The 27966-nt window shown below is 38.5% G+C and overlaps 1 protein-coding gene across 1 annotated transcript in view; it reads right to left on the bottom strand.

Annotated features, from left to right (window-relative positions):
* The window catches only part of LOC117417276 (latent-transforming growth factor beta-binding protein 2-like), a 97261-nt gene extending 69495 nt beyond the window's left edge, over positions 1-27766 (bottom strand). The window contains exons 1-3 of the mRNA XM_058991857.1: positions 26662-27766; positions 21319-21389; positions 8450-8735 (exon numbers count right to left, since the gene is read on the bottom strand). Of these exons, the coding sequence (XP_058847840.1) occupies positions 8450-8735; positions 21319-21389; positions 26662-27218 (914 nt within the window). The 5' untranslated portion in view covers positions 27219-27766. The remainder of the gene's footprint in view (positions 1-8449; positions 8736-21318; positions 21390-26661) is intronic.
* Positions 27767-27966: the final 200 nt, after the last annotated feature.

The following is a 27966-nucleotide window of genomic DNA, read 5'->3' as shown; positions in this document are numbered from 1 at the left end:
CCGTTCTCCCTTCCTCCTTATTAGTGCTCCTCCATAAGTCCTCCTGAGCTCATCCTCCTGCTAACACTGTCAGCTTCATGCCCACAAACCTATTTGCAATCTCTATTACGGCCAGTGGTAGGGTTACTACTTATCCCTCACTCACGACTTGCCCATTAGCCAGGATGTGTTTTTGCCACATTACTAGTACTGTACACACACACACACACACACACACACACACACACACACACACCTGCGTTGGTACATTACTTGTTTTTTACCTTTGTATCCTTAGTTTTATTTATTTATTTTTTTAAATTATTATTTACTGAAGCAATATGATTATTATAAGGGAAAAGCACTGCCCTTAAATGCACAACAGGTATACCATATGGGAAGCCGGCCACATATCACTGTTATAGATTTATAGTTACAGAGTCCCTGTTGTGCAGCTTCCTCCCTCGTCAGCAGCACCAGGAGTCATGTCTTGCTGGATTGCTGCCTCCTGGTACATTACCCTGATTAGGGTAGCAGGAGGACCGGGTCAGCTAAGCTTTCAGACAGGCAGAGGGATGTGATGATCTGCTCTCATGTTAACAATCAAAGAAAAGCTCCATTCTGCAACAGGGACCCCGATCTTGTGCTTGTCCTGCCTTTTTTCCTTCAAGGTGTAAATCATTTAACGCATCAGACCTCCCCAGATTCTAATGTCGGTGCACAATACAACAAATTCAGTCATTTTCAGTGCAAAGACTGACTGTTTTGATGCTGCCGACACCACCCCCTCCCTCCCTTTTAAAATAAAATGCATTTTGCCATGCTAGTATATTGTAAAAATGAAACAAAAAGAAAACAAAACATTAAGCCTACAGTATAACCTCTCAACTTCCTTTTTTACTGCTTCATTTCGACAGACTGGCATCCAATTTCTTTCTAAATGACCTCAAGGTTTTAGCCTGGGTGATCTGAACCATGACTATTCAGCATATTTATTACCCCTAAGTGAAATAGTGCTTCCGAGATTCTGCTCAGAATTTGTTTTTCTTTGACTTCCATCTCTGCCCCCGGTCCTCGTTACTGGAGATGACATCATCATCCACTCCATCACTAGGGATTTGAAAAGTTCAGTTTGTTCCTATTTTTATTACATATCCTCCAGAGCACAATACTTTATTTCTGTACTTAAAGTTAAATACTGCTCCAAATAGTGCATGCCTGTTATATAGAAAAGATAACCAAGTGGATTTTCACTGTTTTGCAGCCCTCTGTCATGTTTGCTCAGCTACACAAAATCTTGTGATTTACTATTGCAACATTGTAGGCCTAATTCAAAAGTTTTTAGTTAAGAAAAAACCCTTGCAAGAAAAAAACAATGACATTTGAAGCAAATTTACTTGTATTTGACTAATTAAATATATCATCAATGGTGCATTAATTCAATACATACTGTACTAGGTTTTTTGGTTGCAAAACATCCATTGCTCCAGAAGGATGTAATGGCATTGTAGCAATGTTGCTACATTTCCACATGTTGTAAAATGTAAGATTCCTGAATCCTAGCAAAACATATTAAATTATATTGTGCCTATTAAATGATCGTTTGGTCCTTCCATTCCTTCTGCATGACTGTGTCCAAATAAAAAATAAATGCACCCTCGTAAACCAAACATAACCCGCTTCATTGTATTTATGTTTTCTCTTCACCCAGCCCCCCACCCCCGCCAGGCAGACTATTGAGAGTTCCATGTTTCATCCAAGCTCCTAGACGTTCTGCTTGATACTTACACAAACATATTTTAAAGGGGGCTGTCAAATAGTGTTGCCTGAATACCAGGTATCTGTGTATGTTACTGTAAATAAAAAGTAGAATCCTGATGTTCTGGTTTTTTTTGCACATCAAACCATACACTTTCGTGCATCAACATTGAATACTTCCCAAACGTGAAAACACGGTTGTAAAATACGATTTGTTTTAGAAGAAGGAGAATAACTGTCCAGCACGCCCCTTTCGCCTCTAAACAATGGAAAGACCTCAACGGACACAAATCTAGACAAGAATGCCAGCAATATAAAGCCCCCCCCCCCCCCAACTAAAAATGCAAAATGAAAGCGTAACAATTAAAATATCATGAACAAGATCACAATGATCCATTTACAAATGACACAAGATGAATAGACTACGTTACTCTCATTAGATTGTGCTAAAGAATGTTCTAACCAACTTCCAATTGGATAACTGGTTATTCTAGGTCTTATAAAAACTAGACGGATTTGGCATTGCAGGATTTAAACACACAAAAAGTTTTTAAACTTGCTATTGTCCTCTGGCAACTGTGTTTTACCAATCAACAATAAAAGTGAGTGACTGCCCCAAAGCACCAAAGCATCAATGGCAACTTCATGCAACTAAACAAGAGCTTGCTGCTGACCCTGGAACTGGCACTGACTCTGACAGCCATTCGATGCGGGGAAGCCTGCATTTCCTCCAGCTGTGACTGCTCTAAACAATAGGGTGGATCAGACTGAGAGAAATGTCAAGGGTTGAAAAGTAATACAAAAGTTTGTTCCACTGTTCCATAAACCCTGCTGGGCATTTTTCAAAAAGCAACTCCAACTCCCCTCCTTCTGACCTATTGTGCTTATTTATATTAAAAGGAGCTTATAGCTTAGTTTGATATCAATTCCTTTTGATTTGTTGTTTGAAATAATAACTGGCAGGACGTGTGTTTGAAAAGCACTTTCTGCGACCTTCATGTTACTTAGCAAATGAATAATGTATAGTGTGCTGAATCATAGTTATTACTTATTGCATTCTATGCACACTCCGGTATAAATCTTACGTTAAAATGTTGGGGGCTTTAGAGTCATTGCAGCTTAAAGTACAGACATTCTAACTGCTTTTTGCACCAATTTTCAACCCTCCTTTTCTGACAGTCTGCGATTGTAATAGGAGTTTAACAGGGTCCTTCCCTGATGATGTACCATTTTACTGTTTGAAGATGGTTGATGCTTTGATACTGTTTAAGCTACAAGACTTTGGTAATGTGAGATGACTTGTTCTTGCACTCAGGAATATTGTATTCCACTGGTGTGTTATTACTTAATTAGGAACAGTTCTTAAAATCAGGACTAGCACAGTATGGGGAAATCACAGCTATAGCTTTTACTATAGCTTCAGTAAAGAGTGCCCAGCTGACCTTGGTCAACCCGTTCCAAATTCTTTAAAAAGGCTTTAGTTATTTGACAGGTCAGATTAGAATACAGCAGTTAAGACTTAATAATGCTGAATTAGTGGGAAAGTAAAATCAATTCTAATTGGTAAATATAGGAGTTTTAGTTTCTGCTATGTAGATCACGGGATGGAGTATAAGATTCTTAATACAAGATAACAAGCATACTCCTGCCCGTATCTGTGTCCCAGCAGTAATCGGGGCGTTCCAGTGGCACTGACCCTAATAAAAAGCCACATGCCTGTGAGGGACTGTGGGGATGGGAATTTCTGAATCACAAGGAAGAACCTTTCAACACCGCGAATGACTGTAGGGCCTGGGGATATGTATATTTATTTTTCAGTGTTTAGACACAGCGAGTTCAATGTTCACGAGCACATCCTTAACCCTGTCTATGATCCACCACATCAACACACAACCCTGTGAGGCTGGACACATGCTGAGAGCCAAAACACTGTGCAGCTTTGAAACTCATACTGAATAAGAGCATATGTTTTGTCCATTCTGCTGCATTTTTTTATTATTTCACATACAAGAGACCAAGGTGACACTGACTGATTCGTTTTGCGGTGAAATCCCTGAGCTTGCAGTTCTTTAGAAAGCTGTTTATAACACCATAGGTACTGTGTCAATGTAAGCATAAATGATGTACACAGTGCTTTAAAGCTAGAAATAGTTCATTTCAACCCTATTTACTGTATATCTAAGACTAATCTAATTTCAATGTCTTGATTTAAAGTGTTCTCCTAACTGTAAGTATACTATGCTAGCTGGTTTCATTTGCAATTGCCATGTTATGTAGTGCAAGCTTTCCCATTGCAGGGCTCCTTCAGTCCCCAGTGTCTGGTAATAACACCTGCTGAAAGAGGATGTCCTGTAGCAGCTGTGAATTCAGCCACAGCCACTGCTCATCAATGTCTGCTTCTTGTTAAGCAGCTCGTGCTGGCTTTACTGGCCAGGGTTATTATCTCAAGCTCTGGTTTTCCCACCTCCCCTAAAAAGAGGCCTACTGCTTTTCCCATTATAACAAAAATAGACATGCCAGCTACATTGTCATCCAAAAATGCACTGAGTTCTCACCGTAAAACAAAAAAAAAACATCTAATTTCACATGTACAGTGCTTTTCATATGCAATTACCATGTAGATCCCCTCAAAGCGATCTGCACAGTAAAATTGCTCTGCTTTAGAATGGGACAATGCAAGCTGAATTATTCAAGCATTGTTTCAATGTGAGCTGGCTATTAGCCCCTCTAGGGAAGGAATTTTAATGATAGGGGGGGAAAGCGTCACGTTAAAAGCTTCTCATTTGCAATACTGGGAGATATCCAAAAGGCAAACTGCACATGCTAAGACTGGACCCTATTAAGTAACTGATGTAGCAAAGAGCTATGTTAAAAAACAAGAAAAGACAGGACTAAGATATTAAGGGGTCCACTATAGAGTTTACACTGCCAGGAGCCAGGAAAGACAAGATTAGTTCAGTGTGCTGGCAAAACCTTGAACAGCATCATATTTGTTCAGCGCAAGGATCAGATTCAACAAAGTAGTTTAAATACTGGCTCAGACAATGGTTTTGACCCACTGTTGGGATGTAAAATCTGAAGGTACCAGAACACCACTAAAATATTAATTCGCTTAAACAAGAATTCAAATACAAATTCACATTTTATTTGTACACTGAACTTCTAGAAACAGATATTACAGGCAATGCATTTATCTTATTTCTACAAGTATTTCCAAAGTGTCTCTCTCCATCTTGAATCAGACAGTTGTGCGATAGATGCCAGTCATGTGACTTAGCTTGCCTATTATGCAACTACAGCACAGCTGCCTACAGAAGATAGCACTGGAACAGCATTCTGGCTTGACTTCACCACTGTTCTCTAGACCTTATTCCATCTCAAGAGACAAGATGAGCTTGCTGTCATGTGACAGATTTGTCTTGAAAAATTCATGCAGCATGGATTCCATGAAAAATCTAAACTTGAATTTATCCCAAGCCTTAAGTAAACAAATTTGGAGGTGGGGGTGGGGGGGGGGATTTGCCTTCACCATCCATAGAAATGATGCATCTCCTCCTGTATGTACTCTGGTATATCAATCTTTCAATCAATCTTCATGTTATATAGCACCTTTCATAGTGGACCACCATCACAAAGCGCTTTACTAGATGCAGTATACTGTACTATGGTAAAAGAATATTGAAACAGTGGCCAACTGGCGAGAGCCAAGAATTGGGGAATAAAATTTAACATGGATTCTGATTACAGGTCAGTCATTGTCAACTGCATGACCCTGAACCAGTAAAACAGGAAGCAAGATGTATAAGATGTCCACTGGAACCGACACAAGGCCTCTGAAACTGGCTATGCTTAGGAAAAATAGTGACTGGCCTCCAAGGTATTATTGTAGTGGCACAGCTCGGCCACGTACTTCAAACAGAAACACCAAAATCAGGACCTGAGATTCTAGTGGAACAAAACAGTGTTACTAAAAGCGTTCAGGACATTTACTCTTACTTTCTCTCTTTAAGGTCTGGGTTAACTGAAGCTTTGAGGTGGGGGATAAAGCAGCAGGATCCCTCTAATCTGCTCAGCGGCTGCGTCACTTACTTGTTAATTTGGGCTTGGCACTCTATTCAAGTTCCTCCCTGACCTCAAATTGCTCCTGCACTCCTGGCGATGGAGGAGCCAGTCTCTGGAATTAGCCCCTGATATTTGAGACATCGTGCTGTTTCTGCAGCTTCCCGTCAGTTTCCACAAACACTCCAGGGATATTTGCTTAACTTATCGGATCAATCATATAACATCCCATCGAATAAGAAAAGCAATGAATCACATACAAGATTTAGGCAATAAGTAAAGCATTGCTCTACATGTTTTAGTGTTGTCTTGTTCTGTGCATATTTCCAAAGGGTTCTGTGTAATTATTTACAGTTTCTACAGATAAACAGCACCTGCTGTCCAATCTCATTACAATAGTACCCATGACTCGCTATAAGGCAGACACATTCGATGTGGTTTTGTGTTTAACATTTCTTTAACCACTTCTGACTTCTGACATTGTACTGTTATTGGAAAAGACATGTGCTCTGCTGCTGTGTACCGTAGTCAGGATATTGTAATTGGGGTTTGGCATTAAAAATACTAGTTTGATTGTTATATAAGAAAAATATTTACCAGATTTGTCTCAGTTGTCTGTGTTAGTCCACTTTGACGTACTTAGCTTACTTCTGTGAGATCAAAACCAATGAAAATCACAACATGTGGATCTTCAATGTTACGATACAAGAGCAAGTAGCTTCTTGATAGGCTCTGTAAAGCAGTAGTTAATTTATTGAATCCAGGAACCAATTCAACGCAAGTACAATTTAAAAAGAACTACAAGATAAGATCCAATTCATTCATTACATTTCTTCTAGGAGATGCATGGGTAAAAAGTATAAGCCCACCAAGAATATAACTGAATTTGTCAATAACACACTTTTTGGATTAGAAGATTGTGGGCTTTGACTTTAGCCACAGCTCACTCAACCTAGACCTGTCCACAAAGTGGAAGAAAGTTGATCTGGCTAAAACAAAAATTAGCATGGAGAATTAACTCAGGTCATCACTCACAGCCCATAACCCCTAGCTGTACATTCCCATTTAAACTCATAACACAGGTGCTGTGTTGCTGTGTGGCTTTCAAAAATTAAACAATCCTGATCTCATAGGAAGACATGTAACCGTACGCATTACATTACTGTCTCTTCTCATAAAAAATGTTCTGCAGGGATAACTGTGCACACTTCGTCCGGAAACAGCAGGGTGGACCACCAGGGAGAAAAAGGATCATAAAGGTTAAAAAACACTCCCTGCGAAACTCTCTTGTTAAACAAATATTTCAATTCTTAGTAACATCTCACCTCGGAACAGCCAGGGTTCCCCCCGCCCCCCCATCCCCCCCATCCCCCCCCCCATAACCTTCCCAGTGTGCAGTAGAGCCTGCCACAGGGCCATCACAACCACTTAACTTGGGGTGGTTAATGATTGCCAGCGAGAAGCAGAGGCCCCGCAGCTGTGAGCCATCTTCCTCACCAGGTCTCCATGACCTCATCTCCTGCTCCTCCCAGGATGCACTTCATCAGCTTATCTCTGCGTAAAAGTGGCAAGAACTGTCAGAAGTGAGAGGTCAGAGGGCCTGCATCCTGGGCATGTTCATAGGAAATGCCTGACACCCTGCTTGTACGTGCGGGTCTTGGCCGGTCTAATCAAAACACAGCTGAATCCCACAACTTATTTACTGGATCTTTCAGAGCCAACACTGTTATATTAAAAGCCGACTTGAGCAAACTCAAAGACCTTCATGTTCTGTGTTAGAGAAGAAGTGGACAATGGTCAAAAGCTTGCAGAGGAATCGACATCAATGGCATACTGCATCGGCAATGAAAAAGGCTGCTGGAGTAATTATACGGGGGGGGGGGGGGGGCTGCTCAGAATTCATCCATAACTTCAAACACTTCAAAACATACCACCTGAATAAAACCAACCTTCAGCCCAGTATTACAGAAACTCGCAACAGACACCAGATAGGCAATGGTGCATTTTCATTTACCAGTAAGAACATGCCTGTCAACTTTGAGGCTTTGACTCTAGGAAACGTAGAATATGTTGGATTGACGTTGTTTCCAGTTGATGTCAACTGGGACAAACTCTCAGTGTTTCCCTCTGTTTCAAGCGAGTACCCATAGTTTACCGTACTTGACTGGCAGACGTAGTAGCCGAATAGTCTACAGACCTTGTATATTGCACATGCCTCACCATAGGAAGGAAATATACCAGTATGAGATTAAAAACAAAAAGTTGAAAGCGAGCCATCAGGGGGATAAAGTCTTTCTTTGTTTTTTAACCATCCAGGCCCTAAGTTGGCTACATTTGGATTAACTAAAGCATAAATACCCTTATGTTCAGAGTTCAGACCGTGGGGTTGTTTTGAGTCATCCACTGTAATTTCTGTGTTTAATACCTGTGACTTAAGCCTCTGTATTTAGTGCTTACAGAATGTTTCTTTGTAACCTCCAAGCAAAGCAATTTTCCAAGGTCAGATGATGTTTTGTATGATTCCAGTCCAATTTTCTCCACACTGTTATAAAAAACAGACCTTTCAATTGATTTTTTTTCCCTTGGGTTGAAAACGCAATTAATCAAAGCTAAGATTGCTTGTTCCCATGAAAAAAAAAGGTAATTTACTTACGTGGAAGGCCCTTGGCCTGCGGACACAGGCTGTCGTCTGGAAGCCTGGGCAGTGCTCTCAGTCTGACTCCTTGTGACGTTCCTTCTCTGGGTATTTCCTGTTTTTCTCCTGTCTGATGAGGATGTGGCGGGACGGATGGGCTGATAGACCCTAGATGAGCCATCTAGGACATATACCTGCTCGGGGGCCCTCTCTTCACACCTGGAGCCCTGGAACCCAGAGCGACAAACACAGGTCTGGGGTCGGCTGCAGGAGCCCCTGTTCTGGCAAGGTGGGTTGCAATCAGCTGGAAATCAAAGAAAATGACCCCCTTAAAATACAACAGATTGCACTTTTATTAAACGTTTAGGCATTTACTACTGTAGATCAACGTCCATAACTGGATATTTATGCTATAACAATGATTTATACCAGTGCCATATGACCAGATGGAACTGATAAATAATTGAGTTGGTAGAAATGGTTGGGTTTAAAATTAGCCTTTTCTTATGTAGGTACAAAATGTACATTTTCATATCAGTGGAAGAAAGAACACTAAAGTATATAAGCCAAATCCCAGTAAAATATATTAAAACTAGAAGTTGGCACGGGTAGAAAATCGGAACCAGGTACCCGTCGTGAAAAACACCCTGAAACCCGGGACTTTTTCGGGTAATGATTAAAAAAAATAATAATAATAAAAATAAAATCACATATATTAATGTTTTAAGTGCATGATACATATTTAAATATTATATAGTACACATACATTTAGTCCCTTCAGATCTGTAGATGTGTGCAACCTGTTACAGCACTGGAAACATCAAAATAATAATAATAATAATGTGTGTTATTGTTTTGTGTAAAACATTGATATCCTGTCAGTTGAGAAAAGGCATCATGCAAAGCTTGTTTTAACATTGTCTATTACACCAGCCAGACCCGCGCTTCTCAAATTAATAATGGTCGGGTCGGGTCGAGTAATTTAAAACTCGGGTTTTTCGGGTACCAGTGCCAACCTCGAATTAAAACCATACATATAGGTTTATACATGGTCAGCTACAATTATAAATGTATTCTATTTTAATGAAATGCTCCTGGGTGTTGTGTTCACAGTACTTTCATTTGGTGTATGATTGTAAAACAGTAACCTTGTTTGCGAGTTGCCTGCTGCCCTGTGCCATGAAATGCTCTTTAAAAGGAAGTCCTTATCCCAGAAGGCTTTTTCAATTCACATATCTCCTGGATGACACCCTGGGAAGGCTTTCATGTGATCCCAATACACTATAAATCAGGTCACATCTTTCTGTGCTAAAACTAACAGTCCTGGTTTGCCCAAGGCAGTGGCATTTTAACCGTCTCTTATTTTTTATTGACACAGATGCTGAACATTTACAGCAGAAGAAAACAGTGCAGAAATAAACTTGCTTCCTTTTGTTTTTCTTTCTGGTGCAGTTAAAATATTTACTTCTACCTGCAACGTTTCCAGCAATTGTGGCTGTGATATTTTTTTTTTTTGCACCCACAGTCCTGTGCGAAATACAAGCGAGTAGAGCGCACATATTCTTCCAAATCTCTTTATGCATGCATGCAATCCATCATTTCATTGTTGGCTTCTATTCCAAGAGTTTATAATACAACTTTATGATAAAACCAGCTGAGCTTCCTCTTTTGGAAGACGTTAGGAGGAACAATAAAAACATCTGGTATGGCATAACCATAACATTTAATAAACAAACCTATCTTGTCTATAGGATATGACATGTGTTTAATAGCAGTGCATTGCAGTCAGTAAGCGATGTTTGCTAGTCAAGATGTAATTACAACATTATTATAACCAGAGCTTGCAAAGCATCTGTGTATTCCATTGGTTCCTGGAAAGAAACTTGTGTTGGAGCAGCTTTAAGGAGCTTAGCCTACCAGTGCAGCAGGGCTTTCTGATGTGTGTTTCCTATAGCAGGATTCATTTATACAAACTACACTACAACTTGCATGTAATACACTACATTGCAGCCTTCCAGTTTTTACCTACAGAAAATAATTTATAACAAACAACACGTTTTTTGAAAGCCAGGACGATGCCCACCCAGGTGGGGCAGTTGGAATCACGGGGGTCTCTTTTGACGTGATATAAAAAGGCAGGAGAGGCAGGCAGGAAAGAAACAGAAGAAAACACTGATGATCAAAGACACGCTTTTCCTTTTTTTTTTTTAAGAAATGAATTGTTGCAAAGCTTTTCAATTACCTCCATTATATTATATATCCAGGATGAATGTGCAGCTCTCAAAACAAGGTGGCCTGTGGTTGGGAGAGAGGTCTTTCATTTCAGGGTAACAGTCCTGAACAAATCAGCGACAGCTGCACGTCACACTAGTTTGCAAGCCCTGTAAAACTTCCTTAACAAGCTCCTCAAAGCCTGCATTATACATTAAGCCAAACCATCAGCTGTGGTATTACAAGACCATATAAAACGGAAACCATCATCAATGAAAGCATCTTCGGCTCATACACCCATCCATTTCCAAATAACTCCAGCAAATCAACATTTATAGCAAGCAACTGGCTAATCTAGAAAAGTAATTTCCCCTTGGCAGAGCACAAACTCTGGCTCCTCTTCTGCTATAATAAATGCAGCTAAACAGGGAACACTTGACTTTTGTTCTAAAATCTATATTGTTCTAAGTATATTTTGCCTGGGTCGAGTGTTTTTTGCACAGGTATGGAAATTCTTCAATACAACGGGTTCTACCTCAGGTACCACTGTGGAATATGCTACAGTATATGCTTGCTTTTCTTTCTACCATGCCTTTTCTTACTGTATTCCACCTACACAGTTTACACCATTGCTCCCTGGCAGTCACACCCCCCCACCCCCACCTCTGAAGATTTCTATATTGCTGAAGGAGTCTTTTTATCAAACACCACTGATGAGAGCAGGTTTATTCAGACCACTGCTGTTTAGAGCATTAAAATAGTTTATACGCCTTCTCTTTTTTAATGAGAGCAGACAAGATAAATGGAGGGCAGCCCCCTGGGCACCTCGTTTTATGTGGAGGTTGTCTATACCGTATAAGCTGTCAATGATTGTCCCATGTATTTATTTTCTCAGCCTGGGCGTCTCTATCTTTATTTATCATCTTTGACCCCCTGATGCATCCTCATATGGCTACAATGCAGTGGTTGTAGGAGCCCACATGATCAACAATGCTAGCCGTTTTCTAAAAAAGCCCCCATGTCTGTAGGGCACTCGAATACAAGTGCTTGCGGATTTTGGAGGTTAATGAAGAACGTTAATGCAAAGTCCATTAAGAACTCCCTTAAATGTTCTCTTCATTCAGGTTCACAAATGACCCCCCCCCCCCCCCCCCCGCGCCATTTATGTTTGACTACCCAAGAGCCTCATTAAGCTCAAACCTGTGTTTAAACATCATCCACTTAGTTTTTTCAAACTCCATTTCAGACACAATTTCACATGCTATTCTGAGATTAGGATTGATGCAAAACCTGTGAGTGTCAGCAATGAATATTTTACTGAATTGATATTAAGAATATTTTTGTGGCGCACTACAGGCTTATGACATTTTTTTTCTACTGAATTTAGAATTGCGTATCCCGTTTCACTTTCACAATAGCCTCATTCAACTGTCTGCTTTACATTGCTCCGATTTCAATTCGTCTGTTTCCTGTGGTGCGTCATAGATATAACATTCACTTCAATAGCTGCTTTGTACGTTTTATTCATTGTAATATCATTTTGCAGCATTGGTCAATTATATCCAATTAGAGTTCAGGTGTAATATATCTGTAATCAATGACTGACTGAAACTGAAGAAGCTTCATGTCCAGTTGGGGAATGTTTCAGCAAGGAAAGATGCATGATTGAAGCATTTGTCTAATAGATACTTTTTTATGCAAAATATATATTTTTTTATAAAATCTCTATTTCCATTTCCCTAGGCTGAAGAGACCACATTAGAACCATTGCGATAGAAAATCTAGTTTAATTGCTTTATTGAGAAGGAGCATGGCATTACAATCAAATGAAGTCCCAGTTTAAGAATGCTGGGAACAATCCCTAAATACCTTTACTAAACATTTTCAAAACTAAAAAACAGCTTGAAATTCAAATAGAATAAAAAACAAATTGAACTTTAATATCTGACAAAATGTATAATATGATTTATTTTACGGCTCTTCAACACAACACACATTTATTTCACCTTTTTGGTAGACTATGATATCACCTAGGAGTCTATTTCTTTAAAAATGTTTTTTTTTTAATCTTTATTATTCACAACATTTACTGAATGTTCCACAGTTCAGTTTGAGGTTGTGATATTTTTGTTTCTTGGGTACAGCACACAGCTTTTTAAAATTTACTTTCATAAAAGACTAACGAATTAAGGGAGAATAATGTGTCAAGTCTGCTTTGTTTTTCTTGTGCTGTTTGGCTAGTTCGTTAATTATCTTTTGACACATTGACACAATATACATTAAATGCTTAGAAAGTGCTTTACCATGCTTTCACTATTATGTCCTAGACTTTCTTATGCTTTAACCAAGTAGAGTATAGCGCATTTCTGTAAGGAGTAGCATGTGGTCTATGTAAAGTAACAATTCACCAAAACACAAATGCTTTGAAACCAGTACATACATTTCAAAACAACTTCCATATATTAGTAGAAGACCTTTAGAGAGTAATTGATATACAGCATGACATGCTGCATTTAGCAAAATTGGGCCTATGGAGATAAAGAAAAGTGTTCCATGTGAAAATGTGTTATTTGCAGGTCATGGAACAATCAACCTCATTGTGCAATCTATACCTTGTGTCTCGTATCGCTGTTTAACGATCTTTTTATAAAAATATTTCTGCATTAGGTAAAGCCGAAAACTATGGGAGTTTCAAATATTTACACTCAACGATTAAAAACCATCTCCATATGTTAAACCACACGGCATTTTGGTAGAATAAATCAAATATGACATGGATATGTTCAAAACTGTGAATGTCTTTGAGTAATGTTTTAAACATGGGTGTCAACCTCTTGGAATTCAAGTGACGCAAATGGAAAACCATCACAGCAGAAGGCTTGACGTATAAAATCAAAATAAATTAGAATAAACTAAATTTGCAGGTGATCAAAACAAGCATGGCATATAAGACTCTGTTCTAAAAGTAAATGTGGAAATGTCATGAACAGGTTTGCTTCCCCTTTCCAATCGCCCTGACTAATATATTCACTATCACAGAACAGTGATCGGAAGCTACTTGATGTCACAGTTGGAAGTGATCTGGGTTGTCTCTTGCCAGTTTTCAATATGTTGTACTATATGCCGGTTGAACTTTGTATATCGCTGACAGATTACAGCTGGTTTAAAAAGCAGCTTCAAGGATCATAACCCACACTGGGCACATCCAACCCATTACCTCAGCCTTAGCTCAATTACATTGGCTCCTGCTACGGTCTTGTATTGATTACAAGGTCCCTCCAATGGCCTTTAAAGCTCTCCCAAATGTCAGGTTGAGTTACATCTCTGAACTACTAACCGCTCGTGCTCTTAGCTGTTCTCCAGGGTCCTGTTATCCTGGCCTTGTCACACCAATGTCTTGGGGGGTGTACAGAACGCTTCAGTGGTCATTAGACTTTGTATCTCAAGAGATCCAGGAAACATACCACAATTGTCCAGGTAGCTGCCGTATAGTGAACAATATAGCCAAACACTAAAGACTATTCTAACCTTCAGGCACCAGTAAACACAACTAGAGTGTTCACAAGGGAAGCCATTGGTTTAGATTAGAAGCGGCTCCCTCTGCATGTGGTTTACAGGTTTCACATTAATATTAATATTTTCTGCATATGACGTTACCTAATTTAAGAAATTGTAACAAAGAACTTGGAGGCACATTTGGCATGTAAACCTAAACATACAGTACAAGATTACGAACGGTGTCTCCAAAGTGGAAGGTTTAAATCTTTTTCCAATAACAGTATGAATATGATCAAATTAAGAAGGAATTCTGAAACAGGGTAAGATTTTCATTTGGAAGCTGAAGCAGACTTGATGCATGAAAAAGTTATTTTAAGGTTGGAAGGGGGCCCTAAGCAGCCCAGCAGGCCAAAGAAAGCTGGAATGCAATCAAAAAGCAACTTTATTCAACTTGATATGGGACTGTCTAAGAAAGCTTGAGAAATACTGTACTTCCTTTCATATAAAAGGGATCTTTGATCTGTTTTTTTTATAGACTGTAATTTTCTTTCTTGTGGCATCATCGGTCAGCTACAGGGTAAATCAATTCAGAAATGCTGACGTCAGATACAATGTTAATTGTTGCCTTTCTTCATTTAGCTGCACATAAAACAGCATGCTTGTTGTGCTGTATTGTGGGGTCTAAATTACAAAACAGTATGGGTAATAAAACTGTAATTAAAACATATTTTAGCTGTCCTACACCACATTGCAATATGCTTCATATTGTTTTCGTCATATTGTAGAGAAAATGCTTAGCATTCTGTTTTTGAAATTAGAAGGCGGCACCACATTATTTTCTCAACGTTCAACAAACTAGAACTTACACCCTTTATGGTGGTAGTATTTAAGCAGTACCATATAAGTTTATGAATGTATCTATTTATGTTTTAAAGAAAAAACATTATTGTAAATTTCCTTCCTGTGTTTCCAAAAAATAATACTGTATACGTAGATATCCTATTTTATTTAATTTGGCTGTGGAACCTTCAATTCTTTAAGAGCACCAGCATGTGCCAAACGTGATCTATTATACAGAGCTCTGGAATCTTAGACTCCTCAGGATATCTAGCGCATATTATTAAATCAAGCTACACTTTATTATCACTTCTCATCATTCCAGGCTGCTCTAAACGTTTTTTCCTTCAAGCAGTACCTACATCTGCCAAGTTATTAAGCCCCTTTTTTGAGCAGGAGAGTGAGCATGACAAATTTGCATTATTGCTAACCTTTATGCCAGTCTTACTAACTACCTACTAATATACTGTGGTCAATGTTTTTCACATTTTCCTCACACCACATTCTGAAAAATGTACATTACAATGTGATTTTACAAAAAGTCAATAAGCATCTCCTTCTCCATTTCACTTACATTTTCTGAGTTGTGCAGCAGGATTACAGCACCCTTATACCATGATGTGAAGATTTGGGGATTTTCAGGCATTATTGGTGCTGGATACATTAAGCCCAATATGCTGTTGGTATTGTCCTAAATACAGGACATGCCGAGTAAAGAGTATATACAGGTATTCGTAATGACTGCTAACTTCCTGGGTGCCAGAAAGGCTGCAGTTTTATTGTCAAACCTGTCCAAAAAGTTCAACTGAAAGGAACCAGAGGTACGCAAGAAAAGCTACTGGTTAAGGATCAGCCGCCTATACAGCTTCATACGTTACTTGACATTATTTCAATCAAGTACCTGCAAGTGATTACATTTGGCATAAAAAAAGAAAACAAACAATCATTTAAATCAATTAGGTGGTAGGTTTAGAGATGGGAATGTTTATTAATGTAGTGTTTGATCATTGTGGCAGACTTTGTTATTTATTTAGTGGTTTGTTTCAACAGTTCCGGTTGAAAAGAGGATTCAGTCTTATTTCTAGGCTTATTTATTTAGAGATTATACAGAGAATACCACAAAATCAGCAGCTCATCTTTGGAAACACCCACTAATAATACTAATAATAATAATAATAATAATAATAATAATAATAATAATAATAATAATAATAATAATAAATATAATAATAATAATAATAATGTCATGAGAATGCCTGACACAAGCAGAGTTGGTGCCAAAAAGTTTAAATCAACAACAACTGGAAGCATGAATGCTGATATTCACTTGGAAGCAACTGAAATATCGTGAACATTTAAAATATGTGAAAAATAGAATAACGTATCCAGCAATTGGACTAAAGCTTCATTGTAACTGTGATCAGATATCCCTATAGTAATAATGCACAGTAACTGTGCTTATATCTACTTAACTGATCAACTTCACTGCAGTCTTCTTAAAAACAAGTAAAACTTGAAAAAATACACAGAGGTTTTGCCAAGTGCCTTTAGTCATCAAAATGTGTCTACTTGTTTCATTTAAGTTTTCCCCATTTTGTTTTACGACAGGTATACAATGAAAAACCTCAACTGCCTAATTTGAGTGCCTTCAGAATATGGCAGGGGCCCTCATTAGTTCATTTCTTCATTAGTTAGGCTGTTGTTGATATTACCATAATCCTTTCAGTCATTAAATAATTTGGTCACGCTGAAGAATGTGAATTGAAGTCACAATTAAGAGAAGGAATATTTTGTACACATATTTTGGTAAATGGGACTATAAAGTCCCACCGGCACTTTAAGAACTCTAAATGGCACCGAGATAAGAACTTGAGGTCCCGGCAGGACTGAAGGGGTTAAAAAAAAAAAAAAAAAGACGTTCAAACTCTGCAAATTCAGTTCTTCCTGGATAAATCACTATTCTGTTTGAAGGAGCATTTTAGATGAAAAAGCTGTGTTACTGTAAATACATCCAAACAGGCCAGGTGCTTTAGTGCCACGAAATTTGAAGCACTGAAGCTTACCACACTATTTTATTTCCTAACCTTGTCACTGTGGTGTTTCCAGGCTCTACTACACTACGGTGTTCTGAAGTCACGCTGCAAGAAACATTACAAATGTCACAACAAATCCACATCCCAATACAGAGATTTAGTCATGGTGCTGTAGCTGTAAAGCACCTATGTATGAGAGCATATTTTTATTATCCAATTATATTAAAAAAAAAAGACTTGAAAACACATTGAGGAAATGCAACAGGCAAACTTGATTAAAAAACAAATAAAAGATCAAAGCTACAGTTCTTTTAACACTAACAGAGCCATGTGCATTAAGTTTCTTTTAAAGGGTTTTCCTACCCTTGTATGCCTGCCAGTCACATTAGTTTTAATGCCAGAGTGCAAGACATAAGATTCTCATTTATGTGCAATTACATTTGTCCTGATTTGGGGTCAAAGATTTAGAGGCAAAAGACTTTGTATTGAAGTGTATGTTTTGGGGGGGTTATCATTAAGAGCCCATTCGTGTCATTTGCAGTTTAAAATCAAAATCTTCTTGTCTGTGGTCTGTGGTACTTGGTGCCATTCCCCCGCCCTGCCCCCACCAACACACACACACACACACACACACACACACACACACACACACACACACACACACACCACACACATATACTGGTAAAAATTCCAACATGCCTGTGGCTTCTCTGTATGTCACTGCTGTGTTTTGTTTTTTTGGGGGGGTCACTGCAATAAGAGCAAACTTAAATTATAGTTTACCGATTGTGACCAACACTTGTGGACACCACCTAGTAAGCTGATAAACAACATACATTACCAGATGGCAGCGGACTTCAACCAAAAATATGCAAGCTTAAAAGGCACCAGTCCGATGCACAGCGCCATCTACAAACCTTGACATGCCTGGAGGTGTCAGCATAAAGATTTGTTTTAAGTTCATATATAGCGTATACCGGGACAGTTTGGCTGGTATTAAATTCAGCAGATTTGCTATGTTCGGGGATTTTTTCATGTCAGTTTTTCATTTATACTTTTAATTCCAAAAACATTTAATAAATGTTTACTTAATTAAATATGTCTCATTTACAGTAACTCATTACAGCATCTACACTAACTGCAGCAACTTGGAGAACAACAAAGAAGGCCTTCTAATCAGTTACAGTATTTATCATTCTTATATGGCCCTTCATTTTAAGAACCAGTAAACTTTACGATAAGCATTTGCTATCTCTCAGTTTTAAAACTATGGTTCACAACATAACACAGTGGAACGATGACAGTACTACCATGCAGTAATTCTAGGGCAGTATTGCCACGTGTGAAATCTTTAACAATAAAGCCAAAACGAAAGCTTCAAAATCATTTCAAACTGGTTAATAGACTAGCAAGCACTGGCAAAATCAGCACAGTTTTATACGGTGCAAAACGTTTTAACGTTTTGTTTTGTTTCTGGACTTTGCGATACCTGCACGATGCCTGCATTAATAGTCGTATCTACAACGTATCAACAATAACAATCAACCAGTTTGTTACAGACTTTCAACAAGTCTGACACAAACAATTTTGGCTGTTAATTAAACCCTTGTAAAATAAATAAATAAATAAATAAATAAAATAAAACACACACAAAAAAATAAAAAAGAACATTCCTACTACAGCAGCAGGGGTAGTTTACAGTGCCTCTGGGTTTCTGATCGCATTATCAATTCCACATTCTTTAAATCCATTGATGGAAATGTCCAGTCTACATTTAATGTTTTCAAGCAAATTGGCTTCATCACTGCCATTCTCATATCCACTTTGATATCTGACACATTATTTCTGTTGTCCAGCGCTTCTTTAATCTGTTCTGTATACCAGACTGACAGAGGGTGGGATCGCTACCAGTACTGCATACAAACCTCTGATTGGTGTAAGTATTAATGGTGATCCAATCAAAACAGCCATAAAGACCAAATAAAGCATCTGCCTGTTATACGATATAGCCTAGGTTAAGATGTAATTTATTTATTTTTTAACCTGAACCTTCAAACGCCCCCCCAGGATACAGTCTGAGCTCCCCCAGGATACAGTCTGCACCCCCCCTCCCCCCAGGATACAGTCGCGCCGCCCCCCCACCATTACAAAAACTAATAGAGGGTTTCGTTTCCATTGTAATTGTGGGTAACCATGCTTCATTTAGAATAAATGCCCTGCAAAGCAAATCGTATATATGTTGAAGCTACTATGGGAAAACAACTGCTAAAACAAGACAAGCCTGTTTAATCTTGCACAGTAAGAACTCCTGCGTTCACATCATGTGAGCAGGAGAAATAGTTTAAGCCTTTCAATCTAAATTAACCATAACCTTTCCAGTTCCTTTTAAACAAAATGTCAGTTCTAACAGACACTAATGCATAATGAAGATAATACTGGCAGCTCATTATATATACTGATGCGAGAATTTGGCTTCCTCAGGAAAAGTTAGCATGACTCAAGCCATCCTGAAAGTTCATCAGAAAGCGAACGGGAAATCAGCTACATGAGTTATAGTACCTAAAATAACTGCAACAGGCACCTCCGATTAGCACTACCCAAGTATCCTTAGGATACAGGAATGAATTGGCCCCTCAGTTCAAAGCCTTCTTACAACACAAGGCTTTTTTTATTAGCTGATACTTTTCGGTTATTACATCTTTGAGCTAGGTGGAGCGATGAAAAATGATATCCTGAAACGAACTTCAATCTGGCATCTCATCCTGCATCATTTTCTTAGTAGCTTTAAACTCGTCAAAAGAGATAAGGAAACAAGAATAGCGTCTCTTTGTATTACAGGGTGTTTCTGAATTTCTTTTAAAATTAAAAAGAACTCAAATGGGCACACAAAGACACAGTTCATTAGACGGGCTGATTATGAAACTAACAATAGGCCATGATGAACACGTATCCTTTACACTTAATCCCAATTTGAACAGATTTTTCCAAATTGCTTTTTGAAGGGAATTACTGTTTATGCATAGACTAATGACGGTATAATGGTTAGTATATGCAAATGAATAAATAACTTAAGATGAAATGTCTGATTTTATACAACACTTGATTGTTGAAATGTAAACCTCTGCACCACTGTACTGTATTTCTGAAGATCTGTTGCTAAATTACCACAGTTCGTGGGGGGGGCTCTTTATTGCTGGATTAAACTGGATTGGGGTCATTCCCACCACAATGTTGTTTATCAATGATGATTCATGGGTATTTTGACACTAATGTTAGAAGTGAACACAACTGGCTGGCACAACCTTTCACTGCACCCATTCAGAAAAACACTTCCCTGTCAATGATCCAGCCTCTATTTGTTAAAGGAATCTTAAATGTGGACTTTCTCTTAAAAAGGTATTTTTGCAGTTTTCCCAAGCCTTTCCCATAGTTTTCCAGTTTATTTTATATAATTTACCATGCCTTTCAGGGCTTTACAATGCTTTCCTACGCTTTACTACACTTTACTATGCTTTTATAAGCAGTTCGAAAAATAAGAATTCAATAAAATCCCATGGAAATCAGCAAACTGGACCATAGGCGGGTACATTATTATTTTTAATTTTATCCATTGAATGGCCCAATAAATACACAATGATTAAATGAAACCAATTGAAAGTGAATCTTGTCTTATTAGTTGGCACTTGACCTTATTCAAATTGCCCCAGGCTATAAATAAGCGGATACAGATTATATAAAAGAACCACATTACATTTTCAAAAGAAAGGCAAGATTAAAGTCAACAGAAATCCTCACTGGCTTGGGTCTGCACTGCTTTGCACTGGAATTCCCTTTTCCCTTCACACGGAACATTTCCCTCGTACTCTAGAACAGCTTGTTTTAAGTTTCACACACAGTTATGCAATGTCAAGAAGTGAGCTCTTTATTTTCCCCATTTGCAAAACTGATCACTACTGTTTTGGCATTTTGGCATGTAGCGGCAGGCAGCTGTGATGTCACAAAGTTTAACTTCACATAGCAGTTATGACAGACTAAAACGGGTTTCATCAGTCATTTCAGTATCCCGCCTCAGAAGCCTGTGTTACAGATGCTTATTCTGCAACACATCATTTATACACGGATACTAGTACCAGTGGTCAGGTCAGAGTTCTTTTTTTTTATTTTAATGGCTCAGAGATACATTACAGAAGCAACAGGATTAATGATTTACCGTAATTTTATTTGTACTATTATTTAATAAAAGATCTGCCTAGAGCGTGTACCCAAGAGGCGCTTGTGTTTCTGGGATTTTCAAAGTCAGGTACTTACGTTTTATGCATCGATTTGTGCTGGGAGCCATGGCCCATCCCGTGCAGCAGCGTCCTCCACACACATTGGGTCTGGGAAGTCAAAGAACACAACACTTCAGCAACGGTTCAAGACAGGTCCTCCTACATCTGCACAGGCTTCAAGCTTCTAGAATACTGTATTTACAATGGGCTAGAATCTGCAGGCTTCTAGAATACTGTATTTACAATGGGCTAGAATCTCCAGGCTTCTAGAATACTGTATTTACAATGGGCAAGTCTGAACATACCTACTAGAAATGAATTAACCAAATCTGATTTACAGTAATTACAACAAATATGAAGTCATGCATCTAACTATCAGCACTTCATAATATCCATTGTCTCTTATGTATTGCATCTGTTGTTTATTGAGGCTATACACAAGATGCTGCATTGCTGTTAAATTATTGAATAGAACATTACTTCTGTTCTATTAGAAAGTAAGTCTTTCCTCAAAACAGTCAATGAACCGTTACAAGTTTAAAACTGTAACATGCAATCCTTCAACCATATTTTTTAATTCCCTTCCCAATGAGCGCTGAACATTTTATAAACCACCAAATCGCCATGCATGTTCCCAGTAAAAACAGCATTTTAAAGTGGACAGTACAGTGCAATCGATTAATCCTGCATCAATACAGACACAATGCAAAGGCGAAACCAGTTCTGTACATTAACGTTATTTTAGTGAGTGAAATCCTGCACAAGTGCTGGTTAACCTGGTAGGGATCTAACCTTATCCCTCCCTATTCATTCATTTGAAACAGATGGAAATACCTACAGTGGAGAGCTGGGGTGAAGACAGGTGGTAAACAGAAGTCAAGCAATTGGAAAGTGACCTCATACTTTGTACAGTAGCTCCCTTAAACCAGTGGCAGAGATTGAAGCATTGCTTACCAATATGAATGGCTTCTGAACTATGAATCCTGAAAGCAATCTGGTCTGTTCATCAGAGCGTTGTCACACATGCAAAGCTGTTGATCTCTTATGAACTTGCTTAGGAAGTGAGCCTCAAAGCCCAGGATCCAAACTCTTAAATATATAATATATTTATTTTGTTTCGGCACCCCTTAAATAAGTAGAAGGGCTTGAATAAACATCCGTTTTGCTATTAATCTTTTCAAAGAGATTTATACAGGCTTTTGCCTGAGCGATATTGGCTTGTCTCCAACAAAACCCTTTCACCATAATGGAAGTGATGATTCTGGAGTGAGTTCCAAACAGGATACCAGGTTTGACACCTGCTTATTTGAAAGACTGATGCATCTGCTTATTCACTCAATATACCAAGACGCTATTTTCTTACAAGTCAAATCAAACTTTGATACAGCACCATCTTGGACCCATCAGTTGGAAAAACTTTCTCCTGAAAATAAAATAATATATCCACCAGGGAGAAGTTTGCTCACACTTTGAAAGTCGCATGTTAAGAAAAATGCTTGTCTAATGGAATTGTTGCAAAACTGTTTATACTTCAGTGTGCGTACAAATCCTCAAGGCACTCATGGGAACAAGATGCTATATTTTGTCTCATTTAGGCTCTCTGTTAAATGATTGAAAAAGTAAGACCTGTATGAAGGACCTCTATAACTCTGCATGTACCGTTACATATTCTCCAACTTAAATCACCAGGAGTTGGAAACCACTATAAGCCTATGTAACAGGGAGGAGGCTGGGCATGAACTGGCGACCCTGCACACTGCAAGCAAGCGTCTTAACCGCAATGCAAAAGTGATTTTAGAACACTTAACCTCATCTCATCTGACTAACAGGGGACAGGACAGAATCCCACAAAACTGCCTATTGCACCTGTAAAAATAAGTTTCACATAGTCAGTTGATCAGTTATTATAATTAGATTTGACTGTAAATAAATACATAACACAAACGTGAACAGATGCTTTGGGATCCTGAAAATTTGCAAACCAGACCTTTTGGCTCTGAGGCGAGACCGAGTCCACTGGGCTGCCTCCTATTCAATCCTTGCTCTCTGTTCATGTAACAATAATCAGAAGAATGCAAACCCTTAAGAGTTTCCCCCCATGTTGAAAGACACCTTCTGAACTCCAGATGAAACCCATAAAAACGTTCAACCCCGGCAATTAATTTTTGAATAAAGGGGTTATTTTAGGCACAGCTTATTTCTCTTCGTAATGTATACAGATCTGGAAAAGTTGTTTCCTCTGTGGTTTCCTGAGCTGCTAAAGGTTACAGTAAATTTTAGCTGAATGCATGCTGCAGGGTTAAATGATTGTTAGTTTTCAATGCTAGGTTGATATTATGGTTAGACTTCAAGCAGATGGTTTATTCCAAATCCACATGGCCGTTTTACTCGAATGAAAGTTTTGCGTTTTATTAGACGATAAAGATAAAGGTAATGTTAAATCTTTCTGCAATGGTGTGCTAAAAAGTAGGAAAAAAAAGAACAGATGTTTCTCAAACAGGAATCTACAAATCACTTTATTTCGATATTTTTTTTATACCAATTCTTCACTTGTTATGGTCTCGCTTGTACTACAGTAAATGCCAACTTCACTTTACCTAAATAACTTCACTGGTGTGATGTTAAACTCGCAATAAAAATGGCGTGCCACTGCAACTACTAGACTTGTGGGGAGTACAATTATCATTTTTTTATATCCCAAAGCAGTGTTGGAGAGAAGGGAAGTATAACAACCTTCAGTTGCCTCTAGGGGGCACTGCAGAGAACCTAGGAATGCAATGAAAGCATGTTGAAGTTCTGCTGTAAAATCAAACATTAGCTTCAGCTAAGTATTAAATGTGATTATATTTCAGAAAGCCCATGTGAGAAATGCACAAGAGATGTGGATGTGATATGTCTAACAACCCCAAAGCACTGTTTTCTATAACATTTTGATAAACAACCAACAACACAGCTTTTTAAACCTGTACAGCCAAACACAGTATGATTTGATTATACAGCCACTGGAGAAACTATATACAGTTAATTTTGAAAATATGTATCAAGTAAGGATGGGAGCTTATTTTTGAATCCATCTATATCCCTTAATAGATGGACAGGGCTGGGACTTATCCAAGTTACACTGAAACATTCAGGATAAAAGTCAACACCTTATCAAAACCATGTGAAAAGCAGGAAAACCATATCAGTTTTGTTGAACACAAACCCATGGTTGCAGAATGAATCAAATAAAACAGGAGTGAACACTTCACGCAGTATTCAAATGTGTCAGGCTATTTCTTACCACTGACCTATGTACTAATCGATTATAACCCGAATTGAATTCTAGATACAAGAAGCTAGACTACAGTTTTCTAAAAGGAATATTCTAAGACATCAAAAGCAGAATGATTTTGTCTTAAACTGTAAGAGGTATTTTTTAAAGTTGTTTTCAATTGCTATTTAGCCCTATAAGTTGTGTTATGCATGCCAGGTGTAAACTGTTTAAATAAAATAGTAAGTGAAACAAGAATTGACGCGGTCAAGGAGCTTAGGAAAAGGCTGAATAACTGAGCACACATGAAAGTGACATTTTTGACAAGCACTTTTCTATTAAAATGGATTAAAATGCAAAAACCCACGTACAATCCAAACATAAAACCAAAAGAAATAAATAGGCTGATCCTTTCTGAAGAAAAACAAAGCTTATTATTATTATTATTTATTAGCAGACGCCCTTATCCAGGGCGACTTACAATTGTACAAGATATCACATTATACATTATTTCACATTATACAGATATCACATTATTTTTACATACAATTACCCATTTATACAGTTGGGTTTTTACTGGAGCAATCTAGGTAAAGTACCTTGCTCAAGGGTACAACAGCAGTGTCCCCCACTGGGAATTGAACCCACAACCCTCCGGTCAAGAGACCAGAGCCCTAACCACTACTCCACACTGCTGCCTTAAGGTGCTAATGACTCCAGAATGGGGGGAATGTAATCCACAGTAAAGTACAAATGTGAAGGTTTGGGATTTAAGGAGGATTTCATCATTGGGCTCACAAGCATACAAAGCCTGGTTTAAAATGCCTTATACCGTAGGTAAAATGACAGAGGCAAATTCAAGAACGAAGCCAAAAAATGTGACCGTTTGAGGCAGAAAACAGAGACTGTTAAGAAATCTCATGAAAAGGGGTATATCCAGCCAGATTCAGTGCAGATGTCACATTTGTTTTAGTTTAATTCCTGCAAATAACGTTCTGCCACAGTACTACTGTACACGGCATCCTGTTGGCTGGATACAGTGGGATATTGCAGCAACATTACTGCACAGTAAATGCTTTTAGTCATCAGCGAACATGTTTCAATCAGTCTTTGCTATACATAAAGTACACAACAGTACAAGAGGGAGCTTTCTGCCCCCCTGAGGGTAGAAATGAGAGCTAAGTGAGTCAGGATATTGGTATTGTCCAGATGCCAACCACAATAATAAAAGGAAATGTGTCATACAAACCAATTTGAAGAGTGAAAGTGTACCTGAGATGTGTGTACATCAACGGCGTCTGGGTCATTTGAATGAATGAAATCAGATTCAGACTAAACATATGACTAACTGAGAACTAATGTTGTCAATGTGTGTGCCCACTTATTACCGTAACTGCTGGGTAATTCTCAATTTTGGGGTGTGTGTGTGTGTGTGGAGGGGGGGGGGGGGGGAGTGGGGGGGGGGGGGCATCTGGTAGTCTAAGGATATACACAGTGCTACTAAGTTGCTGACTAAATGTCCATAATGCACTGTATGGTTCTATGAGATAGTATTCTTTTGTATTCATTTATACTATATTCAGTTATTCTTTTGACATTTCAGCACTGCTCAGTGTATTTAAGCCCTTAGGCGAAGACCAGTAGGATCTGGCTACCTATTTTGAGTGCCATAAATAAGTATTTCATTGATATGCAATTAACAACTGATTCCAGTTTAGTTATATGTTAATAAACAGTCAATAGATATGCCATCTGTGTTTATAGATCAGCTGTAAACAATGTGTCTGCAATAATGTATTTAAAAACCTGCAAATATTAGTAAGAGATAGTTATCTATGTATTACATACTGTAGGACAGTACTAATGCAAGAGTGAGAGGTTACATACACATCTGCTTAAGCAGAACTGTATTTAACCTCAACACATTTAAACACTGAATGTGTCTGCACCACACTAGTGGGGTCTAAAGTAGCTTCACCTATGAACCAATAACATGCAATCATATAGCAATAATACAAGAACGCTTCAACTTAATGGAACAACATTTGCATGTACAAGTCGATGCCAGTTTAACGTGATTGCCCAGTATGGAAAATGCAATGACTTTTTTTTATTATTTATGCTTACCCCACAGGACGTCTAGGTGCTGCAGTCTTCTGTTTGGAGTCTCCATTGTTAGCAGGGTTCGGTCTGGCAATCTGCCTGGTTCTGAGCCGAGAGGAATAAGCCACCACTCGCTGTTTCAGTGATGCTGGGATTGCCTCCCTGGCTATGGTAGCGCCACTGTCCTGGGGTAAAGCATCCTTTACTGGCGGTGCCGTAGGGACGATGCTTTTCACTGGGACTGCAGGTTTACTTTCTTGCTTTGACAGCAGATTTCTATTCTGCTGGGCTGGTACTGGATTATTTGCCCTTCCCGAATGAGAACCGTTGGTATGAGAATGTGAAGGGTTAAATACCCGGGATGTAACAGGACCATTTGTGCGATACAGACTTGCACCATGCACTCTAGCTGAATAATTATTGCCCTGACTCCTGGCTCGCGCCTGGCTCCAGGTATCTCGTGTACCTGTGCTCTCGAGTCTTCCTCCAGAATCCCTTTGAGCGTCACAAACTGCAAGCAGCATTGTGACTAACACCATTAGAACTAAAATCCTCAATCGGTCCATTCTTAATCCGAACATACAAAAAACAAAAATTATCCAATATGTATCTGAAATTGCAGCTGTTTTCAATTACTCTTAACAAAATGTAATTCTAATTAAAGTCACCTGCACTCAAAACCTCCCTAAACTTTTTTTTACGAATCGCAATATTTCTTCAAGAAAAAGAAAGGCGAAGAAGAGGGAGCTGAACTGTTAGATTATTCCGTTTCATAATGCACAGGTTATCGCGTTCATTATATTTATTTTAGATTAGGAAACGTTCACTTCAGTTTACTAAATATCGAATTAAAAATGTAAACAAGCTAAACTCTAAAATGCTAAGCGCTTTCTTGCTGTCTGTGCATAAACTGTCCAGCTTTTATACCCGCCTGTTATGTCCCTTAGCCTAACAAAAAAAAAAAAAGTTTTCTAAGAACTTAAAAGTTTTGGAAGAGATGTGTTTTCCCAATGCTAAACTAGCTCCACAGTTTCAAGTGAAAGTTGCCTTGCAGTTTAAATTGTGCTCCTGCAGCTCTGACCACCTCCTTGGATCTGAAGTCACCGGGAAATTCTTGAGGGTTTGCATGGGTTTTATTTTTGGTAACTCCCACTTTTTTGTCTTTTTGATTCTTGCATGCCCAGAAGACACTCTCTTCTCTCTCTCTCTCTCTCTCTCTCTCTCTCTCTCTCTCTCTCTCTCTCTCTCTCTCTCTCTCTCTCTCTCTCAAAACACTGACGTTAACTTAAAGCCAATGTAAAAAAAAAAAAATGCATATAGGAAAAATAA

Source organism: Acipenser ruthenus, chromosome 18 (assembly GCF_902713425.1).
Source record: "Acipenser ruthenus chromosome 18, fAciRut3.2 maternal haplotype, whole genome shotgun sequence".
Classification (NCBI taxonomy): Eukaryota; Metazoa; Chordata; class Actinopteri; order Acipenseriformes; family Acipenseridae; genus Acipenser; species Acipenser ruthenus.
This window is presented reverse-complemented; position numbering and strand designations above follow the sequence as displayed.